General features: G+C 35.9%; 2 protein-coding genes and 1 pseudogene across 2 annotated transcripts; 1 reads left to right on the forward strand and 2 right to left on the reverse strand.

The window, feature by feature from the left end:
• Positions 1-4,166: 4,166 nt before the first annotated feature.
• Positions 4,167-15,858, reverse strand: LOC136815959 (membrane-anchored junction protein-like). Its single transcript, XM_067072384.1, has 9 exons — positions 15,686-15,858; positions 15,333-15,375; positions 13,934-14,009; positions 13,552-13,749; positions 13,117-13,160; positions 11,927-12,019; positions 10,368-10,401; positions 5,830-5,881; positions 4,167-4,592 (listed from the first exon to the last, which is right to left on the reverse strand). The coding sequence occupies exons 1-9, from the start codon at positions 15,817-15,819 to the stop codon at positions 4,547-4,549; spliced, it is 720 nt and encodes a 239-aa protein (XP_066928485.1). The 5' UTR covers positions 15,820-15,858; the 3' UTR covers positions 4,167-4,546.
• A 335-nt stretch (positions 15,859-16,193) lies between these two features.
• LOC136815960 (anaphase-promoting complex subunit 4-like) lies at positions 16,194-18,795 on the reverse strand (annotated as a pseudogene).
• Positions 18,796-21,154: 2,359 nt separating this feature from the next.
• Positions 21,155-21,688, forward strand: LOC136815984 (fibrinogen C domain-containing protein 1-B-like). The gene has a single exon (XM_067072406.1). It carries the CDS (start codon positions 21,155-21,157, stop codon positions 21,686-21,688), a length of 534 nt encoding a protein of 177 aa, XP_066928507.1.
• Positions 21,689-24,308: the final 2,620 nt, after the last annotated feature.

Genomic DNA, 24,308 nt, shown 5'->3' on the forward strand with positions numbered 1-24,308 from the left:
CGGTTTATCGGTGAAAGAGCTATTTTTGCGCGGTTTATCGGTTTTTGGAAGTCCCGTACGCCCCCCCCCCTAAGAAGGGTTTAGTGGGAGGAAAACAATACCTAAGTCTTGTAGTTTGTCGAATAGAGATTGTCTCGCATGGGAATATATAGAGTAGTGCAGAAAAAGTGCTGAGTATTTTCAACTGAGTTAGTTCGACAACCACAAAAAGGGTCTAAAGTATCACGAAAACCATGCCTAAATTTGTGCTCGTTCAGATGACTGAACCCTACCCGAAGTCGATTTAGAAAGACTACACCTTGATTGTCAGAAACATCAAAAGCACGAGATTGTTTGGGTCTCAAAAATTTTAAAATTGCATTCTTAAAGGGCCTTAAAGGTCTTAACAGAAAGTAGATCTCTTATATTCACGCCCAGAACATTCCACTGTGATGCAGCAAGGAAAAATAGTATTACGAAAACGCTCAGTTCGTATATTAAGAGGATAAATAGGATTTCTTGTTCTTATTTTTTTTTTTTTTTTATTTATGTCTCTTTAATCACCAAAAAATCTCGGTATATCTACTAAAAATATATACAAGTAAAAAATAAAATGTTACAACTTTTCTTTTTTTTTTTTAAATAAAATAAAATCTAAAAGTCGAAAACCCTATCCTATCCGTAATAATATTTGATCATATTGAACAGAGTGTGACCAGCACCATCATAGCTAGAATTCTTAACTGGATCAAACAAAGAGGCTGGGAAAAGATATTTGGATCAAACTTGAAGAAACGTACAGACCAGAACGCCACACAAAAAAAAACGAGCCGAAAGACGAAGATTGATATTTGCTTAAAAATGCCAAAAATCCAAATAGACTGGATTTAGGTGAAAGTGTAGGTCAGACAAAAATAAATACTGTATCATACATATCATAAATATCATATGATAAATTAAGTTTAATCACAAAGTTTAAGTGGGCTACACCAAAAGGAAACCTGAGAGTCACAAGAGATAAAGGGCGACAAAACTCGAAAGTATTTTAATATAATGAGCGACAAAACTTAAGTATTGAATTTCTGAACTGAAAAAGCTGAACACAAAAATTGGATCCAAAGAAAACTCAAAAGTAAAAGCCAGGAACTACAGTCATAAAAATTAAACAGATATGTCATATAAACATTCTTTCCTATCAATAATAAGCAACTAAAAGGGGTAAAGGGAGCTACTGTAAAAGACAGGTGAAAAAACCTAGAAACCTGAACAGTGGGATAAGGGATAAAGGGGATAAAAAAAAAAGGGTAGTGAAGAAAAGGGATCAGGTTCTTTTCACCTTACATTGTAGTAGGTCCTTAAAACCCTGTCTATATTCAAAATTTTGCCAATTTGCCAGATACATCTTACAGGTATCAATGTTCTGTTTATCTTCGTCCTTTACCAACCGTCCATTTTCCAAAAGACATTTGTTCGCACCATTACTCTCGGGTACTTAATAGCCGTCCCCCCCCGCTAATTAATTTTTGGGAAAATGTTTTTGAAAGTTCCCTTTTTTGTCCTAATTCAGCTGTTATTAGCCTCCTTTTCAAAAATTTTCCACCCAGGACATTTTTATTCCAACCCCCCCGCTTATTGAGTTTTGAGATTTTTTCCAACCCCCCCGCTTATTCCAACCCCCCCGGCTATTAGGTACCCGAGAGTAATTACAATATCTATTGGTTCTAACGGGTTCTAACCCAAAAGTATCACATGCATTTATCAAATTTCCTTTCGCTACAAGTTAATAGATGCAGAAGATAAGGGGCAGTGATTCGATTTTTAAAGAGTTGATCAAAAAGTTGTACCCTCCTTTGTAAGATGAGAGTTGATATCTCTGAGATGTGGAAAAGATCTAGCAAGTAGTTTTTACTGTACTTTGACAGGCCAAGCAAGGATTTAAGACTGGATCTCCCACACCTGTTGAGCTGCAAGGTGGCAGTTTGGTTAATGTCAACGATTTCCAGGCCATAAAGGAGTTGAGGTATTATCACTGTCTTGTAAATGGTCACAATGCTGTAAGGGTGGAGTTTCCTTATACCTGAAGACTGAAGAGACGAGGGATGCAGTTGTGGCCCAGAGCTTGTTTATTCTGTTTGTAAGATGTTGCTTCAAGGTGAGTTCATTTGAGGTGGTAGAATTTATCCATTCAAAACCGAGATGAGTTAGGGTTCTTTTAGGGTGAATGCTGACGTTGTTGACGGTTATTGTCGGATTTGGAATTGGTGATCTGCCTGATATTACAAATTGAGTTTTGTCGTTGAATTTTATCAAATGTTCACAACCTTTTTGCACACATTTATTATACTTATGTTAACTGGCTCTGTAAGCCTTGCTGGCAGATAGTTACGTAAGTAAGACAGAGCTTGGTTATTTATGATTTTATAGAAAAACATCATTCTTCTGGCAAAGCGTCTGTCAGTAAGGCTTACAAGGCCAAGTTCAGAGTATATTCTCTCCTGAGACGTTCCACGAAAGCATTTCTGGTGCTCACTGACAACGATGTTAGTGTTATTGAAGGAGATTACTGGAGCATTAGCAGGAGTGATTCTGCAGGTAAAATAGACTTCCACAGCTTGTTTAAAAGGGTCAGGGTTGAAAGACATCTTCCATTGACGAGCCCACTCACTTATCCTGGCAAGATCTCTGTTTAGTACCCCAAGGCTCAAGAGCTGGTCCATCACTCAGACGTTTTCCCATTCAACACAACTCTCTGATGCCTATCATCAAGAAAGTTACGTAATAAGGAAAGCAGAGGTCCGGTTACCCCATAAGATTTGAGTTTGAAAAGCAAGCCATCATGCCGAACCCGGTCGAATGCCTTTGAAATATCTAAAAACACACCCCTGGTATCTAAAGAAGGGTTCACGTCACACCCTGTAAAAATATCATGCGTTATGGACAACAACTGAGAAATGCAAGAATCACCCTCCCGAAATCCAGACTGACATGGAGAAAATAGATTATTTGTTTCAAAATATCTGTAAAGTGCATCAAATATCTCTTTTATGGCTATTGTATTATCACACCTGTAACTCCCCTCTACACGCTTTTTTTGTACTCTGGATGAGAGTCAAGTATTCTTAACAAATTGCCAAAACTGAGGGTGAAAAATTCTTAATGTATCTTACTTTTTTAGACTTGACTTTTATACAACCATGCGAAATGATCAATTTGAGAGTTTGAGACTTTTGAGTCCACATTGGGAGCTAAAAATATATTTCTAACTCAAAGTTTCAATTTAAGTCTAATAATTCATTTTCAATTTATCATTTGACCAAAATGGACTTTTAAGTTTGCGAACGTGTCTTTTGAAGGTTTTCCAATACTCTTGTGGGTAAAAATCCGTTAATGGCAAAGCAGGAACTTAACAATTTTGACTTAATTTTACCTTATTAAAAGTTTTTGTGAATCAATTTTTGAGGATGAGACTAGATACAATGAACAAAACCAGACCAAATTTTCTAATTCGTCACTTCTCCATGCCAAATAAACAATTTAGTAACTTAAATTCGACCAAATTAAAAAAAAAGGTCTTGGTTGTCCAAAAGGAAATGAGTTCCTTCACTATTCGACGTTTAAAGCACTCATTTCTGTTAATAAAGGCGTAAAAAATACGGGTTTTGATTTTCTTTATGGTCATAAAATTTCGGATAAAAGTTTTGGTTGGCGATGAACAAAATCGGTGGAAAACTTTGAAAGATGGTGAAATGTCAAGGAATTTTTTTCGATAGTAAAAATCTTTCACCCTCTCAAAACTTTTATAAGCATAACGTTTATAAGCATATGCAGGCTCAGTTTCTGGTATCTAAACAATGGCTCTATTGTTTGAAAACAATAGAATGCTAAGCATAATGCGAGCTTGATGTAGGGGCAGACACTTGCTTATAAAAAAAAAACATGTAAGCTACTTTAATGGGATAAATTTTGCAATTGAGCTAATACGCGAAATTTTAAGATTTGCGGGAATTAATACTCGCTGATGAAGTGTTTTCTTAATTTTTTAGCGGATCGGGGTAGAAAATAAAACCTTGAAATAAGATTTTTCCCAATGGGACTTATTTTCGCGGATGACAACCAAATTTGCAAAATTTAATCCCAGCAAAAATTTATCCCATTAATTGTTGTGAAAATGCAAGTTGCTTTTGTCATTTAAAACAGAAATATTCTCTTTTTTTAATTAAACTTGATATAAATAAAACAATCAATATAAACTTAAATAAATACATTATTATGTACACATTCATGAGCTCCGGCGAACCGGTAGGTAGAAGTGAGGAAGCCAATTTCTTTAGGAAAAATTGTCAACCACCTTGTGCGACGAAGAAAACTTTTCCCTTTTTTTGCACCTTCTAAACACCATTAAACGCTATCTAATTGAACAAAAACATAGTATTTAAGGTTTTTGACTTACAAAAAAATACTGCCAAAAAGTGAAGGGGTCATACCCCTTGACCTGCCTTCGACGGGGCCCATGACATAAACAAAAACAAGTTAGAATTCTTGAATCTTGAGACCAAAAACATTCGAATTAGCGCCAGATACGTCTTATTGATTTCACGGGTGTAAACAAATAGCTGAAAAAAAGACAAATAATCTTTTTAGTCGTTACTTTCATTCAAGAGTACCCGATTCCACCATTCCGTTAACCGTGAAACCTACCGTGAAAAGCACAGCTCAAAATCATATATTTACGCTGTGCCGACGAATCGAGATTCTATTCAGCGCGCAATCAACGAAGACAAAAGTAACCATGACGACCATCCAAGATCTTGGATGAGGTTCAAAGTTGACATTTTTATTCCAGTCGTTGAAAACACAACAAAAAAATATCATCAATGCTTTTTAAAAAGAGTCAGTGATAGAGAATCATAACATAAAGTATGTCTATTATTTCGATTCAATTGAAAGTGACATTTCCATAATTAATAGTTTAGTAATTACTGTTATACATTCGGGGATCGTGTAAAAGATTTCTTTTGAAAGAAGTTCACTTCGATTACAGTTGGAGGTTTCTGGGGAATTCGTAAATAGTAAACTGCATACTGATACAGTTTGCTAGACATTAATAAGGTATTATTTGCTCTTCATCTCTGATTCTTTCTACAATGATTAGATTGACACATGCGCGATAAAATTTCTATTATCGGTCTTCAGAGGTTAATATATTCTTCGAAAACTTAACCTCTGATACTCAGGGTACGTGAAACCTTCTCCCATAAAACAGTCGTAAACTTCTAGTTACTTCTGGCTATATCTCTTTCCTCGTTTTAATAATAACCTGTAGAGATACTTCTATTGTAAGATTTTATTGACATAACAAGGCTAATGCGATCGAGATTGGGATATCGATTTCAAGCCACATTGTCTAACACCACTGTCTCACAGCCCCGGTGAAACTGTGAGGATGGCTTTAGAGAGCAATTTCTAAACAATGAATTTCGAATGGGGATGAAATCAAAGTTAAATTCTCAGTGGGGCTGAAATTCTAGGGTATTTTTCCCACCGGGACGAAATTTTTGCCAAATTTTCCAATGGGGCTTTGGCCCAAGCGGGTCTGTGACACAGGAGTATTATTTAGCTCATGAAAAGGAAATCCTAAGATCCACTGATACCGCAAACAACTAAACAACTATTTTCACAGCTTTCTCAGGACAACTCAGTTTTAAATCTTGTACCCAGAAAAACTTGCGCCACTGATGGACGTGGGTGCTATCAGAATCACAAAAAGCGAACCAAGGGACTGGCTTCAAATTTGTTTAGTTTCCAATTTGTAGAAATTTGGAGTTAACTTGTTCATAGAAAATTCCCTACCTCAAGAAGTTCATAATTATTCCAGGGTTCTTGGCATGGACTTTCGATGAATCTAGAAAATTAAACATAGAGAGCCGTAAGCAAGTGATAATTGTTAGTTTCAAAAAATTACTCTTTCTTAGGAGGAATGTCATGAGGGATTTATAAATAGAATTTTGTTTGTTGAATGTTTGTAAATATGCATTATGCATGAGATAGAAATATCTCAACCAGATATAGAAATTCAGAGATTCTTCAGCGAGCGTTCGTCCGGACAAGACGTATTGAGGAATCACGGATTGCGTGGCCATCAGACCTAGGTTAGCCTGGTTCCACAAGTGGACCCCGTTAACCCCGGTCTGACTGCCATGCGCATCCACAAAGAATGCTGAAGCAGAGTCGTTTAGAGACTGGACCGTAAGGTTGGGAAGTGCCTGGGTGAGACAGGTGGTGAATCAAACGGGGAGAACTGCGGAGTTATGGGGTTCTCGCGCAGAGTTAACAATAAAACCCAAGTCGCAATAAACTGCAGTGAGCGGCGACGCCTGGACGCAGGTGAATTATTGACATTTAAATTTGTTTGTTTATTGTGTGTAACTTTACTTTATCATTTGGATGGATTGAAATAAATATGCACGAGCCGAAAAACTCTTGTCTACTTTGTTCTACTGTCACTCTGAATTCCATTGTACATTCAAGTCCTCCCCGTCTTCTAGCGGCGGGTCAGATCTTAAACGCCTGGGGCAGAAAAATAAATATTCGCTTATCGCGCCAGGAGAGGACCGATCAACCTCTTCCCGCGCGACAACTGGGGGCTCAATGTCAGAGGCACAGATCTGATTGTGACAGTCCAATAAAGTACGACTATAATCAAATATTTTAATGTGGAAGTTGAACTTAACCCTATTAGCCCCAGGGGGGGGTAGAATCTACCACGCTGGAGTTCTTTTGCGTATATCTCGAAGAAAAATTTTTTAAACGACTTGAACTTTTCTGACTTTCAACAAAATCTTATTAAGAGTATTTGTGCAAACTTTTAGGGTTATAGCTTGTCCAGATCAGATTTTATGACTTTATTGTGAAACATGACATAAAACCCAGCTAAAATCGCTAAAAACTCAAAATTTTAAAGTGCTGATAACTTTTGAACTATTTATTCAATCATCTTCAAATTTTGACACGTGATAGGTATTGACAATATGAATTTGAAAAATTAGAAAAAAAAAAATTAAAAATGATGACGTCATCATTTATGACGTCATCAAATTTTGAGAATTTTACTCATCTTCAGCACAGATTTTAAGATAAAATCTTCATGGAAACTTCAAAACCGGCAATTATGTTAAAGAAAAACCTTTTATCTTTCAGAATTTTCAAACAGAATCTCAATATCATTATTGGTTCGATTGTAATAGACATTTTTGTAAACCATATGTTTTGGCTTTTTGCCGACAGGTGGAAATTTTGGGATGACGTCATCGGTTTTTGAATGACGTCATCAAATTTTTTTTTGTTCCAAGAAATTTGTGTCATGATGGAGAACATCTGTACCAAATTTCATGACCGTAGCTCTCCTAGATCAAAAATAATCGAGGGTGGTAGATTCTACCCCCCCCTGGGGATACAAAAGTCAAAAAAGCTTGGGGCTAATAGGGTTAAATTACATGCAGAATACAATCCGACAGACTTTCTTGAAGTCGAAAGAGCTGACTCACAAAACTAATGACGTCGAAGGTTTACTGTAATAAACAATGTATCAAATTATTAATGAACTATTAGTCATTGGCACTAAATGAACACGGGTGGTTGATTCGATCATTCATCTGAGAGCTTGAATGATTAAATTGAAAAGTGAGTCATTCAATGGTACCGAAATCTGAGTCATCTTAGCTCGAACACGCAAGAACATCAAGAATACCTAACCAAGATTAATGAATTATTGAAATTAAACTCACTCAAAGAAACTCAAATCTACGTTCTATCATTTACCATGAACTTCAATGGTTATTATTGAGAATGAGTCGTTAATTTAGACTAAACAGCTGAGTCATTTCGAACATATGAAACATCGAAAACATTTGTCACTCTGAGGATTAATGAACTGAATTATTGATATCAAGCCAACTCCGAAAAGTTCTCGCGATGAACCATCAAGTAATCAATAATTCAAGGCAGAAGATGCAATAATCGTTTATATACCTTCTTGAATAATTTATCATTGACGCAAGTAATGATGCTAAATACCGAATGCAAGAAATTTTAACGGAAAAAAAAGAGAAGAAAGTCAATGAGGAGAGAAAGCTGAAAAGCTCATCGAAAAAGGTCACGCCTCTTTCCAACATACCTTATAGTGATTACTAACAGTTCTGCCTTACTTGCCTGCGGTTGTAAATGGATCAATCGACTGCAAGTACTGCGAACCTGTAGTAACGAGCCTTTCTAACACCACCAATCACTACCATAGTGACTGTGGTGTTCAATCGGACATTTGGAACAGCATGTTTAGTAGCAATTGTTACGATGGATGCACTACACCACCGTTTGTGGACAAGCGACATATCCAAAGAAGGAAGAGTGCGCCATGCGAATACCAAGAACTATTGGAGAGTGAACGAGACAGAATTCGATCCGATGGGAAACAGCTCAGTGAGGAGATTGAACAGCTAAGATTTCGAGTTGAACACTTAGAATCTGAATCCCCTCCATATCAAGCAGGAGCAATCGGAGGTAACTGTGAACCATTTATACGAAAAGACCGAAAGCCAATACAGCAGCAGACATTTCTAACAGAGACATCGTTTGTAGAGTCTTTAAATAAACTCAGCCGACCGAAGATCACTCACTTAGATCTACCTACTTTTGATGGGACCGGATCGAAGTCATTCAAAACCTTCTTAAAAGAATTTGAAGACATTACAAAACTTGGTAAATGGACTGAAGAGGAAAAACTGGCTGCTCTTCCATCCATATTACAAAGAAGACCAAAGATGTTCTTCCACCGGATGGATGGAACCTACAAGACCTCTTTTGCCTTAGCAATTAAGGAAATTGAAAGTGTGTTTGATGTCCCAGAGGAAACAGTTATTAGAAGACGCAAGCTTCATAGCATCAAGCAAGGAGATTCGTCCTTACTTACTTACCTTGAGGAATTAGAGTTCCTCTTTACTGAACTGGAAGTACCAGAGAATCGACAACTCGATTTCTTATTGGCTGGATTAAGACCTGACTTGCAAGACTTTGTCTGTCTTAAACAGTTTAAGACCTACAACGATACAGTGAAGGCCCTCAAGCTAAAGGAGTCCTTGAAACGAGAAAAGCCTTTGGAACTCACCAAGATATGGGAGAAACTGAATGCCATAGAACGGATGATGATTGGAAAGCCGAAGTCAGCAAATAACGACGAAGATGACATTAGAGAATTGATAACTGAAATCAACCTATTAAAGTATCAAAATGGCAGAAACGAGAATACTTTATTAACTTGTTGGAGATGTGGTGAATCTGGACACAAAAAAGATTTTTGTAAAAACATCACATGTAACAGGGAGCGTAACTTGACCTGTTGGACATGTGGCAGAGACGGACACCGTGCCAAAAATTGTAACCTGAACTCAACTGAGATCAGATGCTTGGGTCTTCTACCAAAAGTAAAAATCGTCTAACGAAATGGATACTATGTGTAAAAATGGGTGTGATGTCGAATGAAATAAATATATAAATATTTGTGTAGAATTGAAATATATTAACCCTTTTTGTGAGATTTTGTCAAAATAAAAATTTGATGTTATTTTAAAGTTAGAACTAGTAAAGGGTAGTCGTTTGGGGTCCAAACGTTTTGGGCCCGCGGCTGTTGTCATGAGGGATTTATAAATAGAATTTTGTTTGTTGAATGTTTGTAAATATGCATTATGCATGAGATAGAAATATCTCAACCAGATATAGAAATTCAGAGATTCTTCAGCGAGCGTTCGTCCGGACAAGACGTATTGAGGAATCACGGATTGCGTGGCCATCAGACCTAGGTTAGCCTGGTTCCACAAGTGGACCCCGTTAACCCCGGTCTGACTGCCATGCGCATCCACAAAGAATGCTGAAGCAGAGTCGTTTAGAGACTGGACCGTAAGGTTGGGAAGTGCCTGGGTGAGACAGGTGGTGAATCAAACGGGGAGAACTGCGGAGTTATGGGGTTCTCGCGCAGAGTTAACAATAAAACCCAAGTCGCAATAAACTGCAGTGAGCGGCGACGCCTGGACGCAGGTGAATTATTGACATTTAAATTTGTTTGTTTATTGTGTGTAACTTTACTTTATCATTTGGATGGATTGAAATAAATATGCACGAGCCGAAAAACTCTTGTCTACTTTGTTCTACTGTCACTCTGAATTCCATTGTACATTCAAGTCCTCCCCGTCTTCTAGCGGCGGGTCAGATCTTAAACGCCTGGGGCAGAAAAATAAATATTCGCTTATCGCGCCAGGAGAGGACTGATCAACCTCTTCCCGCGCGACAGGAAGATGCTTGACGTTTAATTGAAGATTAAAGATTTAATGAAGTTTTACCTCTCTCTTCGTCACTTGAGTCAATCTTTTCGTCCTAAAATATGTAAACAAGCAGAACAATCTTTTTGGTAAATAATATAAATTGATGGACATTATGGATAGAATCTCCATAACTCGAACAGTCCGTTAGGGACGTCTGAGCTATGAAGATAATCAAGCTGTATTTTTATTTAAAGTTTAGTAGTCATATACAGATCAAAGCCAAATACAGTGCGTCCAGAAAAAAAAGCGGAGCAGAACGAATTTACAGTTGCAAAACCTTTCTTCGAATCAGAGAAAGATTCGAATTTTAGAGAACATTTTAAACTAATTTTCAGCTGAAGGGACCAAAGTTTTAGTTCAAATTAGAGAAAGATTCGAATTACAAAAGTTCGAATTATAGAGAGTTAAATGCAAATAAAAAAACCTCATATATTCTATCACGATTTGTTATACTCTTGTGTGCTCAATTGTAGAGGTGGGGGGGGGGGGTGGAATAAGCAGGGGGTGGGTACTACTCCAATACGTGGGTACGCCAATTTTGGCACTTCGTAGCATAAATGTCATAAAATAGGGGGGGGGGGGGTCATTTTAAAGTGACATGGGGGTGATTTGTTTCCAAAAATTTCAAAATGACTCTTAGGATTTTACTTTATGAAAAATCTGTTTTATTTTTTTCCAGTCAACCAAATAAATATGCAAATATTGTGCATACTCCACCTCCAGAACACAGAAGGTTCCCTTCTTATTTCAATTTTCATTTTCTTCACATAGACTCGACATATTCTCACTTTTAACTCTCTTGGCCTTGGGACTTTTCCAAAAGCTGATTAAAATAAAATATTTTTACATGCTCCACAAAATACTTCATTTACAAAATTGATGTAACTCTGAATAATATCATATTCAACAAACTTCGAAACCTCAAAAAATCCAAAACTTTACATAATTTCGAACACTTTGAGGGGTCCATCAATTTCATCCACTGATATTTTTATCCTACCGGGAGTAATCCTGGTTGGATACTGGATGATGTGATATTTTATAAAAGATACATAATTTCAAACATTTTGAGGGGTCTATCAATTTCATCCACTGATATTTTACAAATTACAACAGCTTTTAGGATAACGACCGCAAATATCCAGAAATATCACACCAACTTTATCCTACCCGGAATAATCCTGGTGGGATACTGGATGATGTGATATTTCACAATAGGCGCAAGAAAATTTTCTTACAGGGATCGAGCATAAGAAAAACTGCATAAAAATATAAGGATAAAATTATGATTCATATTCCTCTCAAGTTTCAATTATTTTCCGTATTTGCACTTAAATTTTACAAAACTTTTTTAATTTTATCCCTTCTCTGAATGTCACTTCCTAGGGAGGGTACCCATTTTTCCATATTCACACATCCACAAGCAGCATTAGGATAACGATCGCAAATTTCCCGAAATATCACACCATTCTCTATCCCTTTGGGAGCAATCCTGAAGTGATGGTCCATGATGGGATATTTTATAAAACATGTTGGGAAAAAAGGGTTTTCAGAACAGCTCAAGAAAATAGTCTTACAGTTGAGCTTTGAGACGATTCTTCATGAATAGAATTGATTCTTCTTCGTTTCTTTTTCAGCGAATCAGTCAACGCTCTACCTCGTAACGAACGCTATGTAAAGAAATAGGAATACACAAATTTCCTTTTACCAGATTCATATAAAAAACGTCGAGTAAAGCTCTGATTGGCTGAGACATACGATAAGATTAACTCATATTCTGGACAGAAAAAAACGCTTATGTGTGCAATATTCAGCTAGTCAGGGCTTTGCTCGACGTTTTTTCGTGACTTTTTTACATGAACCTGCTACAATAGAAAAAAAGTTTATTAAAGTAGACTATCGTTAATTCGAACTTAAGCGGGGAATGTTATTTGTTCGAATTACAAAGAGATTCGAATTATAGAAAGTATTTTAAGAGGGTTTCTCCTTGACGGGGACTGGGAACAAGTTCGAATTATAGAGTGATTGGAATAATAGAAGTTCGAATAAGCGAGAGTGTACTGTAGATAGAACACAACCATCATTACGAACGGTTCGTATGGCTAATAGATTGGAGTTGAACCATTAAAAGATGACGTTTTCGCTAATTTCCTCGATTTTCTAGTCCAGTTTTTTTTATCACAAAGAAGAGTATTTTGAAAAACCTTTCTTTAGAGAAAGCGAGTTACATCAGTAAAATTGTTATGTCACAGGAAAAATTCCAAAGCCCAAAAAAACAAAACTTATTGGACACAAAAAAATGACAAAATTGAAGCCAAGAGCAGCATTCAGAAGCACAAGGAAAACGATAAAGAGAACTTTCAATAATATGGTCTATCTCGGACACTCTAAACTAATGAAAAATACTCTGTCTGTTACTGTGGGGATATTTAAATGGATACAGAACTGCAAATAGAGTGGCTGAACGTAAAAGTATTGGTTTAATACCAATACCTTTACTAAGGTTTCTGGAAACAAAAACTATACCGACTGACTCAAATAACTTAGGGCGTTAGGCGACTTCCTGGGACAAAAAGAAATAATTTGATCTCAAAATAACTTTAACTAGAAAAAAGCAAGTATAACTTTGTTTGTTCTCAAAAGTTCGTCAGAAATCCAAAGTTTTATGAGTCACCCGATATTACTAAAAGTTTATTAAAGGAACCTTTCCATCGACAAACTGATAACAATCCTGCAAAATTATAAATTGAATATTCTGTTGCTATACCTTTCCTGAATTTCGTGTGCTAACTATACTTCTCTGAGCTGGTGCTGAAAATCAATAAACACAAGCTAACTTAACACTGAAATTGATCATTTGGATAACTCAATATGTTTAAAAACTTACCAAAGCCCATGAAAACCACGAGAATATAATTACACTTAATCGTAAGAATGTTAAAAAATTAGATAAAGCATTTGCGGATCTGAAACATCTAAAGAAGGTTCAAAATTTCTGACGGAGAAATATCCTCATAAGGATTATGGTTCACATATAAACGCTCTCCGCCATAAATTTTGAAAGGCCTTAGATCCGCCACTGTAGTAGAGTACGAAGAAATCTAGAAAACTATGAACAATTATGAGGAAAGGCAATCCAAGGTCGAAAATAGCGAAATTGGTTTATATTCCTTGATAAACCAATAAGAGAGTGAAAACTTACAATTAACAGGTGTCTTTTCATCCACGACCAATACAATTTGTTCTTCACGCGTTTGAGCTCTCATGGTGACTGGTGTTGTTGGTGTTTGTTTATCTTCAATACGTTCAATGTAAAACATATATAGATCTTGTGAACAGTTTAAGGTGTCTCCCTCACGAGTGAATTCAAATTTAGACGCGTTCGGCCATTCACGCTTGTCTGATTTTTTTTGGGATTTAGGTCAAGGAAATTCTTACAAGATATCCTACCACCCAAACTCCAATTCACAAGACTATACATTCAGGCCAGCGAATACTAGTTTCAGTTTTATAAACATTTGGTGTATCAACACAAATAAATTTCGAAATTGATGATGATGAAAATAGCGTAATGAAAAAGATACATGGATAAATGACGAGTTCATCTGTGCGTATGGGTTCAATCTTGTTCGATCCACTTAATATGTACTTCATGGCCCGCTAAAATAAGAAATATCGTTCAATAAACGCATTTCATCCAGTATTTAACTCCAAACCAAGCTACAGTGGTGTCCAAAGATGTCAAATTAACGTACCCTTAGGGAACCTTTTTTGCGAGTAGCAGAAATTTTAAAAACTTTAAATTTGACAATGCTCTTTTTTTAATTTCAGCGATAATTTTCATAATTGGCAGGATAAATAGGATATTTTTTAGTTTAAAAACGAGAATCCAATGCAAAAATCAAGGTTTGAAATTTAAAAGAGTGTATACATAGTTGTGAACTTATTTTGGCAGGGCAGCAAAAGCATTTGAAATCATTTGAAGGCATGCGGCAAATGAAATCCATCTCGACGCAACAAATTTTCTATAGAGTCAACTAAATCAAATACCTTATCGGTCTGTATCGATACAAGATTCTTCGGTAAAAAGTAACAAAAAAATCCCATAGTGACGAAAATCATTACAAACGAATTTTTATAATATAAGCTGGATGCTGAATGGACCTACCCGATGATGAAAGTTAGATAGAATTACGGAAAAAATGACAACAATCAGTCAGAAAATATAGCGTTAGTGGAAATGCACAACGCATTAACCTCATTGATTGTTTATGGGGGAGAGGGAAGGTCGTGGTCGTGTGAAAAAAAACAAAGAAATTGAAATCGGTTTCGGTCATATTTTGGGCATTGCTAATACACATCTTTGTGTAAAAAATAATGATGAAATCTCGAGAAACTGCCAAAGGATCGGTTTCGCGACATATTTTCCGGCAAATTATTTTTTTTCTTCAAAAATCAGGGTCTGTCACAGGGTATGTCCATTTTGCATCAGTGTGCGAAATTTCATGAAAAAATGTCAACTACAGCTCAAGAGATTCCAAGAAAAATCGGCTATTCTGGCAAGTTTTGGAAAGTTTCGGATGAAAAAATCAGTTTTATTGACAATTAGATCATGCTTGATCGTGTGTATTGTTATCAATAACGTTTCTGTGTGAAAAAATAAAGAAATCTAACGATAAAATGCAATGAAAATCTGAAAAAAAGACTATTTCCAGCCGTTTTAGGCAGAGATTTATTTAAAGGTCGAACTCGATCATGTTTTGCATTGCTAATACGCAACTTTGAATATAGAATAAAAAGTTCGCTTTTTTCATCTTCATATTTCATCTTCATTTACTAAAATTTTTGAATTTATTTTTTCAGAAATTATAGTGCTCTGAATCATCTTTTCAACGATATATCATATGTTAAAGTTGAAACATTTGACAAGCCAAACAAAGGTTCAGTGCACACTTAAAGCGAATGGACTCTAGTATTCGATACCTTTATGTCGTTTTGAATCTTGTTTTTCTTCCAGAATTTCATGCTGTAAAATGGAAAGAAAAATCTTTAAAACAAAGGGCTGGAGGGTAGTCCATGTTGTTATATGTACAAAAATTAGTTCCAAAATGCAATTTCATAAAACTTCAACCACGATAAAACTTCCCAGTCTCAAGTGGGTGTTTTTTATTCCAAAGCAATTTTGCCAAAAGGTCATTATGATGAACTGTCAAGAGAAAAAGAGTTAATAATGCAAATATCCAAAACGATCAACACAGTTTCACATAAAAGCTCACCAATAATGAATAATTCGCGAAATTAAGTCAAACCCAAATCATCAAAAAATATATAAGTACCTTTCCTGGCTCGTTTCACCAGTGATTTGAGCATTACGGCATCTCAACTTGACTTTGACTATGGTTTGATTGTAAACCACCAATCGAACGTCTGGCTCGGGAAGTTTCAAATCTGATAATATGTTGTTACTCATTTAGTTTAATATTGATTGTATTTTTTATAAGTTGTAAATGGATCTATTGGAATAAAGATACAGTATGTTGATTTTAGAGAGTACAAAAAGATTTGAAAGGCCAAAAGACTTGATTATTTAACGTTGCTGATGAAGGGCACAAAAGTAATTGTTTTTAGTTCACCACAAAGCTTAAGGTTGAGAAAAGAAATGCCAAGTAAAATGAAAGTCACATTTGAAAAAAATTCACCATGATTAAAATGGTGAGGTTCCCCAAGGGATTATACTCACTGTTCTGGATATATGAAAGATATTATAAAAGACTGCAATGATAGGATATCAAAGAATTAGTCAGTGTAAGGGAAGTGTTTACAAAAGAATTTGATTGATTGAATTTGAAGCCGTATCTTTTCCACAATTAAACTGATATGGTTAGAAAAATTAGGAAAATAAACTATATAATAAATACATCATTTTCGAAATTTGACTCCCCGGTAAAACAGTGATTAAAATTTATCTCCAGGCCTCAATGTCCAAACGATATTTCTGGAAGTAGATATAATTACTGCAGAAAACCCAAAAATATGATTCTTAGCTCTTCTTGAAAAATCCAGACCTTTCTCGTTCTATTTTACTTTACAAGTCGACAACCGACATTTTCAAATTCTTATTGGCCTAGAAAAACCATACCAAGCGAAAAAGATTCTTAAAATGTTAATCAAAAAAGAATCAAAACAAATGCATAGGACAAGCTTTATCTTACAATTAATGAGCAGTAATGAGGAGGATAAAGGTTAGATAAGATTCTAAACAATGAAGTTCAAGGGACTAATAGGCCACTTTTCGCCCTGCCTATTCTAATTGTAAAACATAGTGGACGTAGCAAGTTGGCTAAAATCTAAAGTCAATGCATTGCCCTCTTTTGATGCCAATGCAATCCCTTCTTTCAATCTTTTCCAAGCCAAAGATTTTAACTGTCAGCTTTCTGCATATTCTGACAATTAGAATAGGCAGGGCAGAAAGTCGGTCGTCTACACAAGAACTTATTCTTCTCCTTCACCATGTTCAACGATCGATTCTCCTTCTTCATCTTCTGGTTCATCTTCACAAGACTCCATTTCAAAAATACGCACACGTCGACCATTACTCGCTATCACGCAACTCACGCTACGCCCTTCGTTCACGCTCACACTGGCCGCGTGGAAATTATCAAGCGTACGTGACTCCGTGAACTCGTCTTTCACGTTTAACCACTGAACGTCGAGATCTTCGGAATCTAACAATCCTTCAACGTTGGATAATTTACTGCATTTGGTGAATGTCAATTTCTCAATAGTGTCGTCTAACGGTAATTGACTGAGAACGCTAATCGGTTGATTATCACTTTCCGGTTCAGATGTTTCATGTAAGATCGTCATTGTTTCGTTACCGTAAAATGTGGAATATCTCATTGTGTATTGCGGTAGATCACCAGCATTAGATTCGTCCATTTCTTTAAGTTGTGGTTGTTCGATGCATAAACCTGCAATGTTGACATCTTCAGGGTTTGATGTCAACTCGAGAAAGAACATACGATCGCTGTCACATGAGCAAGCCAGGATTGAGGCTAAAACCATAACGACCATAACGTCAAACTCCTTGAAAGAAAGTTGCGGGTAATTAGCTGACATCTCGTTGCTGACTTGAAAACATAAACAAGTCAGCCATGTAAAAAAGATACTAAAATCTTCCATGTCAGAGCAAATTACTTCCAAAAGTTTTAATACACGCATTGCGAAAGTACCTAGTTTACTTAAACACGATATGACTGACTTTTCATTGAGTCCAATCTCTTTAAAATGTTCTGTCCATTTCGACATTCCGTAAATTTGCAGTAAATAAACCATTGAATGTTGGATCAATAGCTCCATCTCTTCGCTAATATCAGAATGCATGCTTGCATAGGCTAGTTGTACACTTGTTCGATTTGTTTCAAACCCTTGGATGTTAAGTTCTGTGTTAAAAAAGTCTCAAGCTCAGGACTTGTTTCCCCTGTGGCATAAGCTATGGTGAATTCAGCTGCAACGCTACTTTCAGCTGGGCTGACTAGTTTCTCCAGTTTATCGAGCTTTGTGTTGATTTTCAAACTGATGTCCTCGGAAGAATCGGACATCTGCTTAAGAACTTTGTCAGAACGTTTAAGCAGATAGTGAAGCTGTGTATACGCTCTGGACAGTAAACACAATTCTTGACTTCTTGATAACAAATGAGGACAATGAAAACGATGCAAATAAAACGAATCAGTTTCCCCATCAGACGTTTTAGATTTTGATACAAGAGTCAATAAAGCTGTCTTTGGTGAAAAATGACAAGCAACAACTTTGTGGCTTTCAAATTGAATGGGATATTTCTCCAGAGACATTTCAAGCACTTTGAAAATACCATCCAAATAAAGATGAAGGTTGCCATTAGCTGTGGTTACAATCAAGAAACATTGATGTCCGTGGTCAGATGTCATTGTCTCACCCTGTGATAAATAAGTAGCAAGTTCCTCTTTATGTATATGCGGTAGATACTCAGTATGTGCGTCCACACTCGAGCCTGGTTTTTCATTCAAATCAACATGAATCCAGTCTAGTGATTTGATTTCTGAGCCTAAACTAAGCGAATGAACAACGGCAGCCTTTTCGATTTCAATAATAGAGACTGTCCCATTCTGGTGACCCACTACTAGCAGCTTTGCACTACTTTTCCATGAATGACTGGTCGTTTTCCACGAGCAGCAAACAGCAGTGAAATTACCCACACTTTTTGCCATTGCATACGATGCAGACGGATATCTCCGTTTTTGGTTACCACAGCAACCAAATCATGTAGCGGACTCCATTTAGCCTGTAAAATACCATTATTACATGGTTTATCACAGACCTGTCGGAAAGATGTCGCCATTGTTCCGTTTATTTGTCTTGTATTTAGTTGTTGTTTCTTTCTTTTTTGGATTTGTTTATTTTTTTATCTCATACTAAAAAGATAAAAATGAGAAAGTTTAATATATATAATAGTTAGTTCAATAATTATACTTAAGGGATAGGGCCTTCGAAATTTAAGACAAGCACATTTAAAAACTAATGGAAAATTGGGAAATGGAAGATCTGCAGGAGCTCTTGAAATAACACTAGGACAGATTTTTTTCTCTAAAGATTTGGAAATAAAGCTGATTCAGCAATCTTGACATACCACTGTACTAAAAAGCGACATGTTTTCTTATGTAATGTAAACATTAGTATAGATTAGAAATGTCTGATTACATAAACTAAACGACTAGCAAATCCATCATAATATAAGACGATAAGAAAATCAGAAAAACTACGAGCTAGAGACTGAAAAGTCCAGATGTGTCTTTCATGCTTTTATGAAGAAGCCACAACCACCTGGCCACCAGCAGTTGGGTATTTATAAAGATAAAAATGGCAATCATTGCTCTTTTCGATAATTATTTCCGAAAGCAGCAGTTTTTTCAACTAGAGCTAAGTACAAGAGCTCAAAACTTTAACCGATTGATATTTTTCTATTTGTCAAATTACTTTTTATTTTTTTCGTAGCAAACTTTAACTTAAACTTTTGATTAATAGGATATTTATAGAACATCATTTTTGACCCAACTGAATCAGTTGGAAAATATTTCAATGCATGAATGATCGAAAGAAAACACTTTTAAATAATGTCGTAATAGTTTAAGAAACTTATCAATTGATAACTTTACATTTTATAAGAATAATTTCATAAGAATCATCAAATGCCACAAAATAACCGGATAATTAAAACCTTTTTTTCTTAAGTTGCGTGTGGACCTATATATTTGCCATGGGGAATAAAGGAAGGTTCCACCTATTTTCCGAATGTTGACATCTGTCCACAACAACCCCTTCTGGAAAAAATAGCAAATTATTTTGCAGTTGAGGATTGGTTTATTTGATTATTTTAAGTGGGGACAAAAATTGGAAGACAATTCTCTAACGGGAACGATATTTTAGCCAATTTCTTCAGTATGGGGTCTGTGGGAAAGGGGTGTTCGACTAAACACAGCGTGGATCATCACTTTCAAGGATATGTGACCACTTTGATTTGATGAATATATATATACACGTTTAAAAAAATAAAAACATCCAAATATATTTTGAGGCCTTTGTGTGTTCTTCATTTTTTTAAGTTTTTGTCCATTTTCCTAAGAAATAGGGTCTGTAAAAATCTCACTTTTTACATTTTTTCTTTTTTCTTATAAATAATTTTCTAATTTTTCTTCATTTTGGAACGCACCATAAGCGCTCGCTTCGATGTACCAAATTTTCCTTATTATTTGATTGATAGTTTTTCATTTTATTGGCTAATTTTTCACCTCGTGTTTAGAAGGTCGTTTAAGTAGTTTATATAAGATAAGGTGCACATCAGGAAATTTATTGAAGATATTGTTTGGAGTTTACGTTCCTGATTTCCTAAAATAAATTAACGTATATCCTGGTGATTGCTTAAAAAAAGCATTATTTTCCGTTTTTATAAGGTCAAACCTTAAAATCTTCTAACATTGTTTTTGATGTATTGGCTATCGAAGCCTTTTGTTCTTATATATGCAGTTTTTTCCATAAAAAATAGGTGAAATTATGAGTAGAGCAAGTAGGGCTTGATCGCGTGAGGTTTGGATGCTTAAGGGGAGCTTTTCGGGGGAAATGAACAGCAAATTTTTAATGTCCATTGCTGAATTCAGATCATTGAAATCATGTTCACAATATTAAACAAGAATAGATAATGCTCGTTAATTTATTTATCAACTGATTCAATTCAGAAATCTAATAATAACCTTTTGATAAAAAATAAGCCGAACAAATTTTTTATTTTCAAACGAAGAGGAAATAGCTTGCAGTCTGACAAAAACTTTTGCACTGAAATAGTCGAACAATGAACGTGAAAAAATTAACAACAATTTCTTTAATTTTGTTTTGGTTTGAAACCCAAATCATAATCATTGCTTCAAGGAGATTCGAAATTGTTGGACGGAATAAAATACCAAAGAAAACACCTTACTCGACAGTTGATGTCAAATTTGAGCAACATTGTTTCTCAAAATGTCATCATGTGATAAAATGCTTCTCTTTTCTCGTCCAGAGAACAAGCAACGCAATGCCAATTCGTTGACATTTTTATAACAGCACAACCACTGGTTTGACTGACAGCCAAGCAACAGAAGATAACACGATATTATACACAGCTCAGATTCAGGATTGTCAGGATCTCTACAACTCAGGCCACAAGACTTGACAAGAGCTCTGGTGTTTACTCCATAAATCTTCTTGGTAAAGGTCAAAGAGATATCAGATGTGATATGGAAATTGAAGGTGGTGGTTGGACTGTGATACTTTACCGAACGACTAGTCAATATAATTGGAATGTTGGATGGAATCAATATAAAAACGGTATTGTTGAAACTACTGGTGATTTTTATCTTGGAAAGGAACTTGATTCTGGTCAATATGAACTGTATTTCAGAACACAAATAGACGTTGCTAATTCACCTGCAAACGCAGATAACACATATTTTGGCTGGCACGGAAATTTTCATGTTGCAAATGAAGCAGATTACTATCGCCTGACAGTAGGTGACATCAAACCAGGGTCACAACCCCAAATCAATGATTTGAACGGGATGCAATTCACAACAACTGACATGGAAAGAGATAATTACCACCATAATTGTGCAACCTTCAAATTATCTGCATTTTGGTGGAATGGTTGTGGTAGAATACAACCATTTGGTGTTTATTTACATTCAGATTCTCAAAAATGTATGGGAATTAATGTTAGTGGTGTAGGAAGGTTATGCACTTTGAACTTTCAAATGCTGGTACGACGAAAATAAAGAGACATAACAGGAATCATTTGGGAATAAAAACTATTGATTACTGACTTGCACCGCAATGACTGTGTTCGGATCCGGAGCACTTACAGACAGGGTGTTAGGGTGTTAGGGAAGGATTCTTTCAGTGAGAAACTAATGGTATAATGTGTCAACTCTTATTCATTTTTTGACTATTTTAGTGTTATTTCAGAGAAATTAATTTTAAACAATTATTTCGGGAAATGCATCCTTGCAATGTATTCTAACATTACGTCAGTTTTTATACGAAATTGGTTGCACGATTGGTGTCGTATTGAGCAGGGGGGGGGGTCAGTGTACCAGAAGGTGGCATGTATCCTGGGGTGGGTGGGTGTTTGAGAAAAAAATTTGTCATGTACTACATGTGTACTATAATTGGGGTGTTGGGTCCAAAATCGATTTTGACTTTTACTACCTGTGTACCAAAATAGAGGTGTTGACAGTATGGAAACAAAAAGGTTCAGAAATTATCTGCTAAAATAGAAAAAAAAATGTTGCTAAAATGTAAATGTAGTTGTTCTATTATAAATTGATCAAGCCAAGTTTGTCCAAGATCATTCTTCCAAACTTCTTGTCGGAATGAATTGAAATCCTACCAGATCCCACTGAAATGAAGGTTTATCGAGTCAATGTAAACATTCGAACATTCAAATTCGAGGAACATTTGAACATCAGAGGTGCCAACTCTCACGCATGGGGTGTGAGACTCGCGCATTTCCACATGGTCTCACGCAATTTTTGAAAAGTTTGATTTCTCACGCATTTTGGATTTTTGAGAAAAATTCTCCTGTTTTTCCAATTTTTGGAAAAACGTTTTCCCGATTTCCCGAGTTTCCGAAAAAAAGTTTCCCGATTTCCCGATTTTTGTAAAAATGTTTACCCGATTTTCCGATTTTTTCCAGGTAGTACCCAGTAGTAAATGGGGGGTATGGGGTGGTTTGGGTTTTTTTCCAAGTACTACCCGGTAGTAAATAGGGGGTATGGGGTGGTTTTCGGATTTTTCTATGTAGTATGGTGTACTTCAGGGGTGAGTGGGTGTCAAGTTTTGAAAAATACCTTGTAGTACACATACATGCCGCCTTCTAGTACACTGACCCCTCCTGTATTGAGTAGTACATAATTTATAATGTTTGAAGTCATTACAATGGGCTCTTCCAGGAAAAATCCGTTCATGGGGGGTGGAGGATGAATTGTCCAGGGGTATTGAAAAAATACCAAAAAATCGCAATGTCCAGGGGGTAAATTCCAATGTCCAGGGATAATTTTTTGTGTCCACGGGGTTGATTTGATGTTTGTCCAGGGGTATAGCCCGTGTCCAGGGGATTAAAAATCAAAATGTCCAGGGGTAATTCATGAAAAAAATAATATATCCTCCACCCCCCATGAATGGATTTTTTCTGGAAGAGCCCAATGGTGAATATCATGAACATGAAGATGAAACATTTGATAAGAATGAATATTCATTTAACACGGTATATAATTCATTACTTATATTAAATTAAAGTAAAAATTTAAACTTTGTTGATGTTTATCGCAAGTGGTCGTTAACTAGGTGGACATTATTGGTGTAAATTTGTATATAATGAACAATGGCAATATATGTTAAATTAAGAAAAATATTTAAAAATAACGACTATTCATTAATATTAATTTTATTATATTCAAAATACTCTACTTTTAATGATAACAAATTCCTGAATTCTTTAAGGGAGGAGGGGTTACGTAAATTAGGTTCTGAAAAATATTTATGACCTAAAGAATGACGCTAGAGGCAACAGTGACGAAGAGAAAGTGTGTAAAAATCAAATAGTTTTCTCTTAAAATAACCATAATGCATAGAAAAGTAAGACTCTTCTCAATAGAGAGACGCTGTCCTGATATGTGCCTGACATAAAACGGGAACACTTATGTAAAATAACCATAATGCATAGAAAAGTAAGAGTCTATTTCTTAGGACCCCTGAGAACAATTTCCAGAGTCTAGATTTTGTGTCATTTTAAGCCTTGAATATCCATTTTTCGACGGTACACCTTTCTGTGTCTTACTTTGTACATCCAAACGAGAATTTTTTTTTCAATCAAGTAATATCGAGGAAGTTTCGACATCGCAGTCACGTCGAAGACGACCCAAAGGCTTTCTCTTGACTGTCTACCCGGAGTTAAGGACCTTTTATGGGATCTGCAGTTACCCTCCACCCCCCATGAACAGATTTTTTCTGGAAGAGCCCATTGCAGAAAATATTAGAAAAATTACACAGCCTTGAAGTGCAATTTTTCTCATTTATGATTATTTGGACCCTTACAGTGCACTCTTCAAGCTTGGAAAAATGACCCTTAAGGACCCCACGTACGGAAAGTCATTTACCTCGGGTGCCCCCCTCCACAGGGAGCGACTAAAGGCAGAACCGACAACTTTGGCCACTGTAGTCGGTTAGGGTCGCGAGCTAGAGATACAAAGAAACAATAAAATAAAACAAACCTTTAGATGGCGTAGCACTCGAAGACAGAATCTGAAAATGAAGAAAGGTTGATCGAAAATACAACGTATTTTAATAAACACACTAGACTTAAAATTGCTCTTCAAAAACAATAGATTCTAGAAA

This window comes from Clytia hemisphaerica, unplaced genomic scaffold, assembly GCF_902728285.1.
Source record: "Clytia hemisphaerica strain Z4C2 unplaced genomic scaffold, Clytia hemisphaerica genome assembly, whole genome shotgun sequence".
NCBI lineage: Eukaryota > Metazoa > Cnidaria > Hydrozoa > Leptothecata > Clytiidae > Clytia > Clytia hemisphaerica.

Excerpts from the sequence above, each read along its gene's own strand:
- LOC136815959 (XM_067072384.1), bottom strand. The coding sequence starts at position 15,819 with ATGAGTAACAACATATTATCAGATTTGAAACTTCCCGAGCCAGACGTT. Across the intron at positions 14,010-15,332 it reads AGATTCAAAACGACATAAAG|CGGGCCATGAAGTACATATT; the intron begins GTATCGAATACT and ends TTCTTATTTTAG. Across the intron at positions 10,402-11,926 it reads AATCGTCTCAAAGCTCAACT|GACGAAAAGATTGACTCAAG; the intron begins GTAAGACTATTT and ends TACATATTTTAG.
- LOC136815984 (XM_067072406.1), top strand. The coding sequence starts at position 21,155 with ATGGAAATTGAAGGTGGTGGTTGGACTGTGATACTTTACCGAACGACT.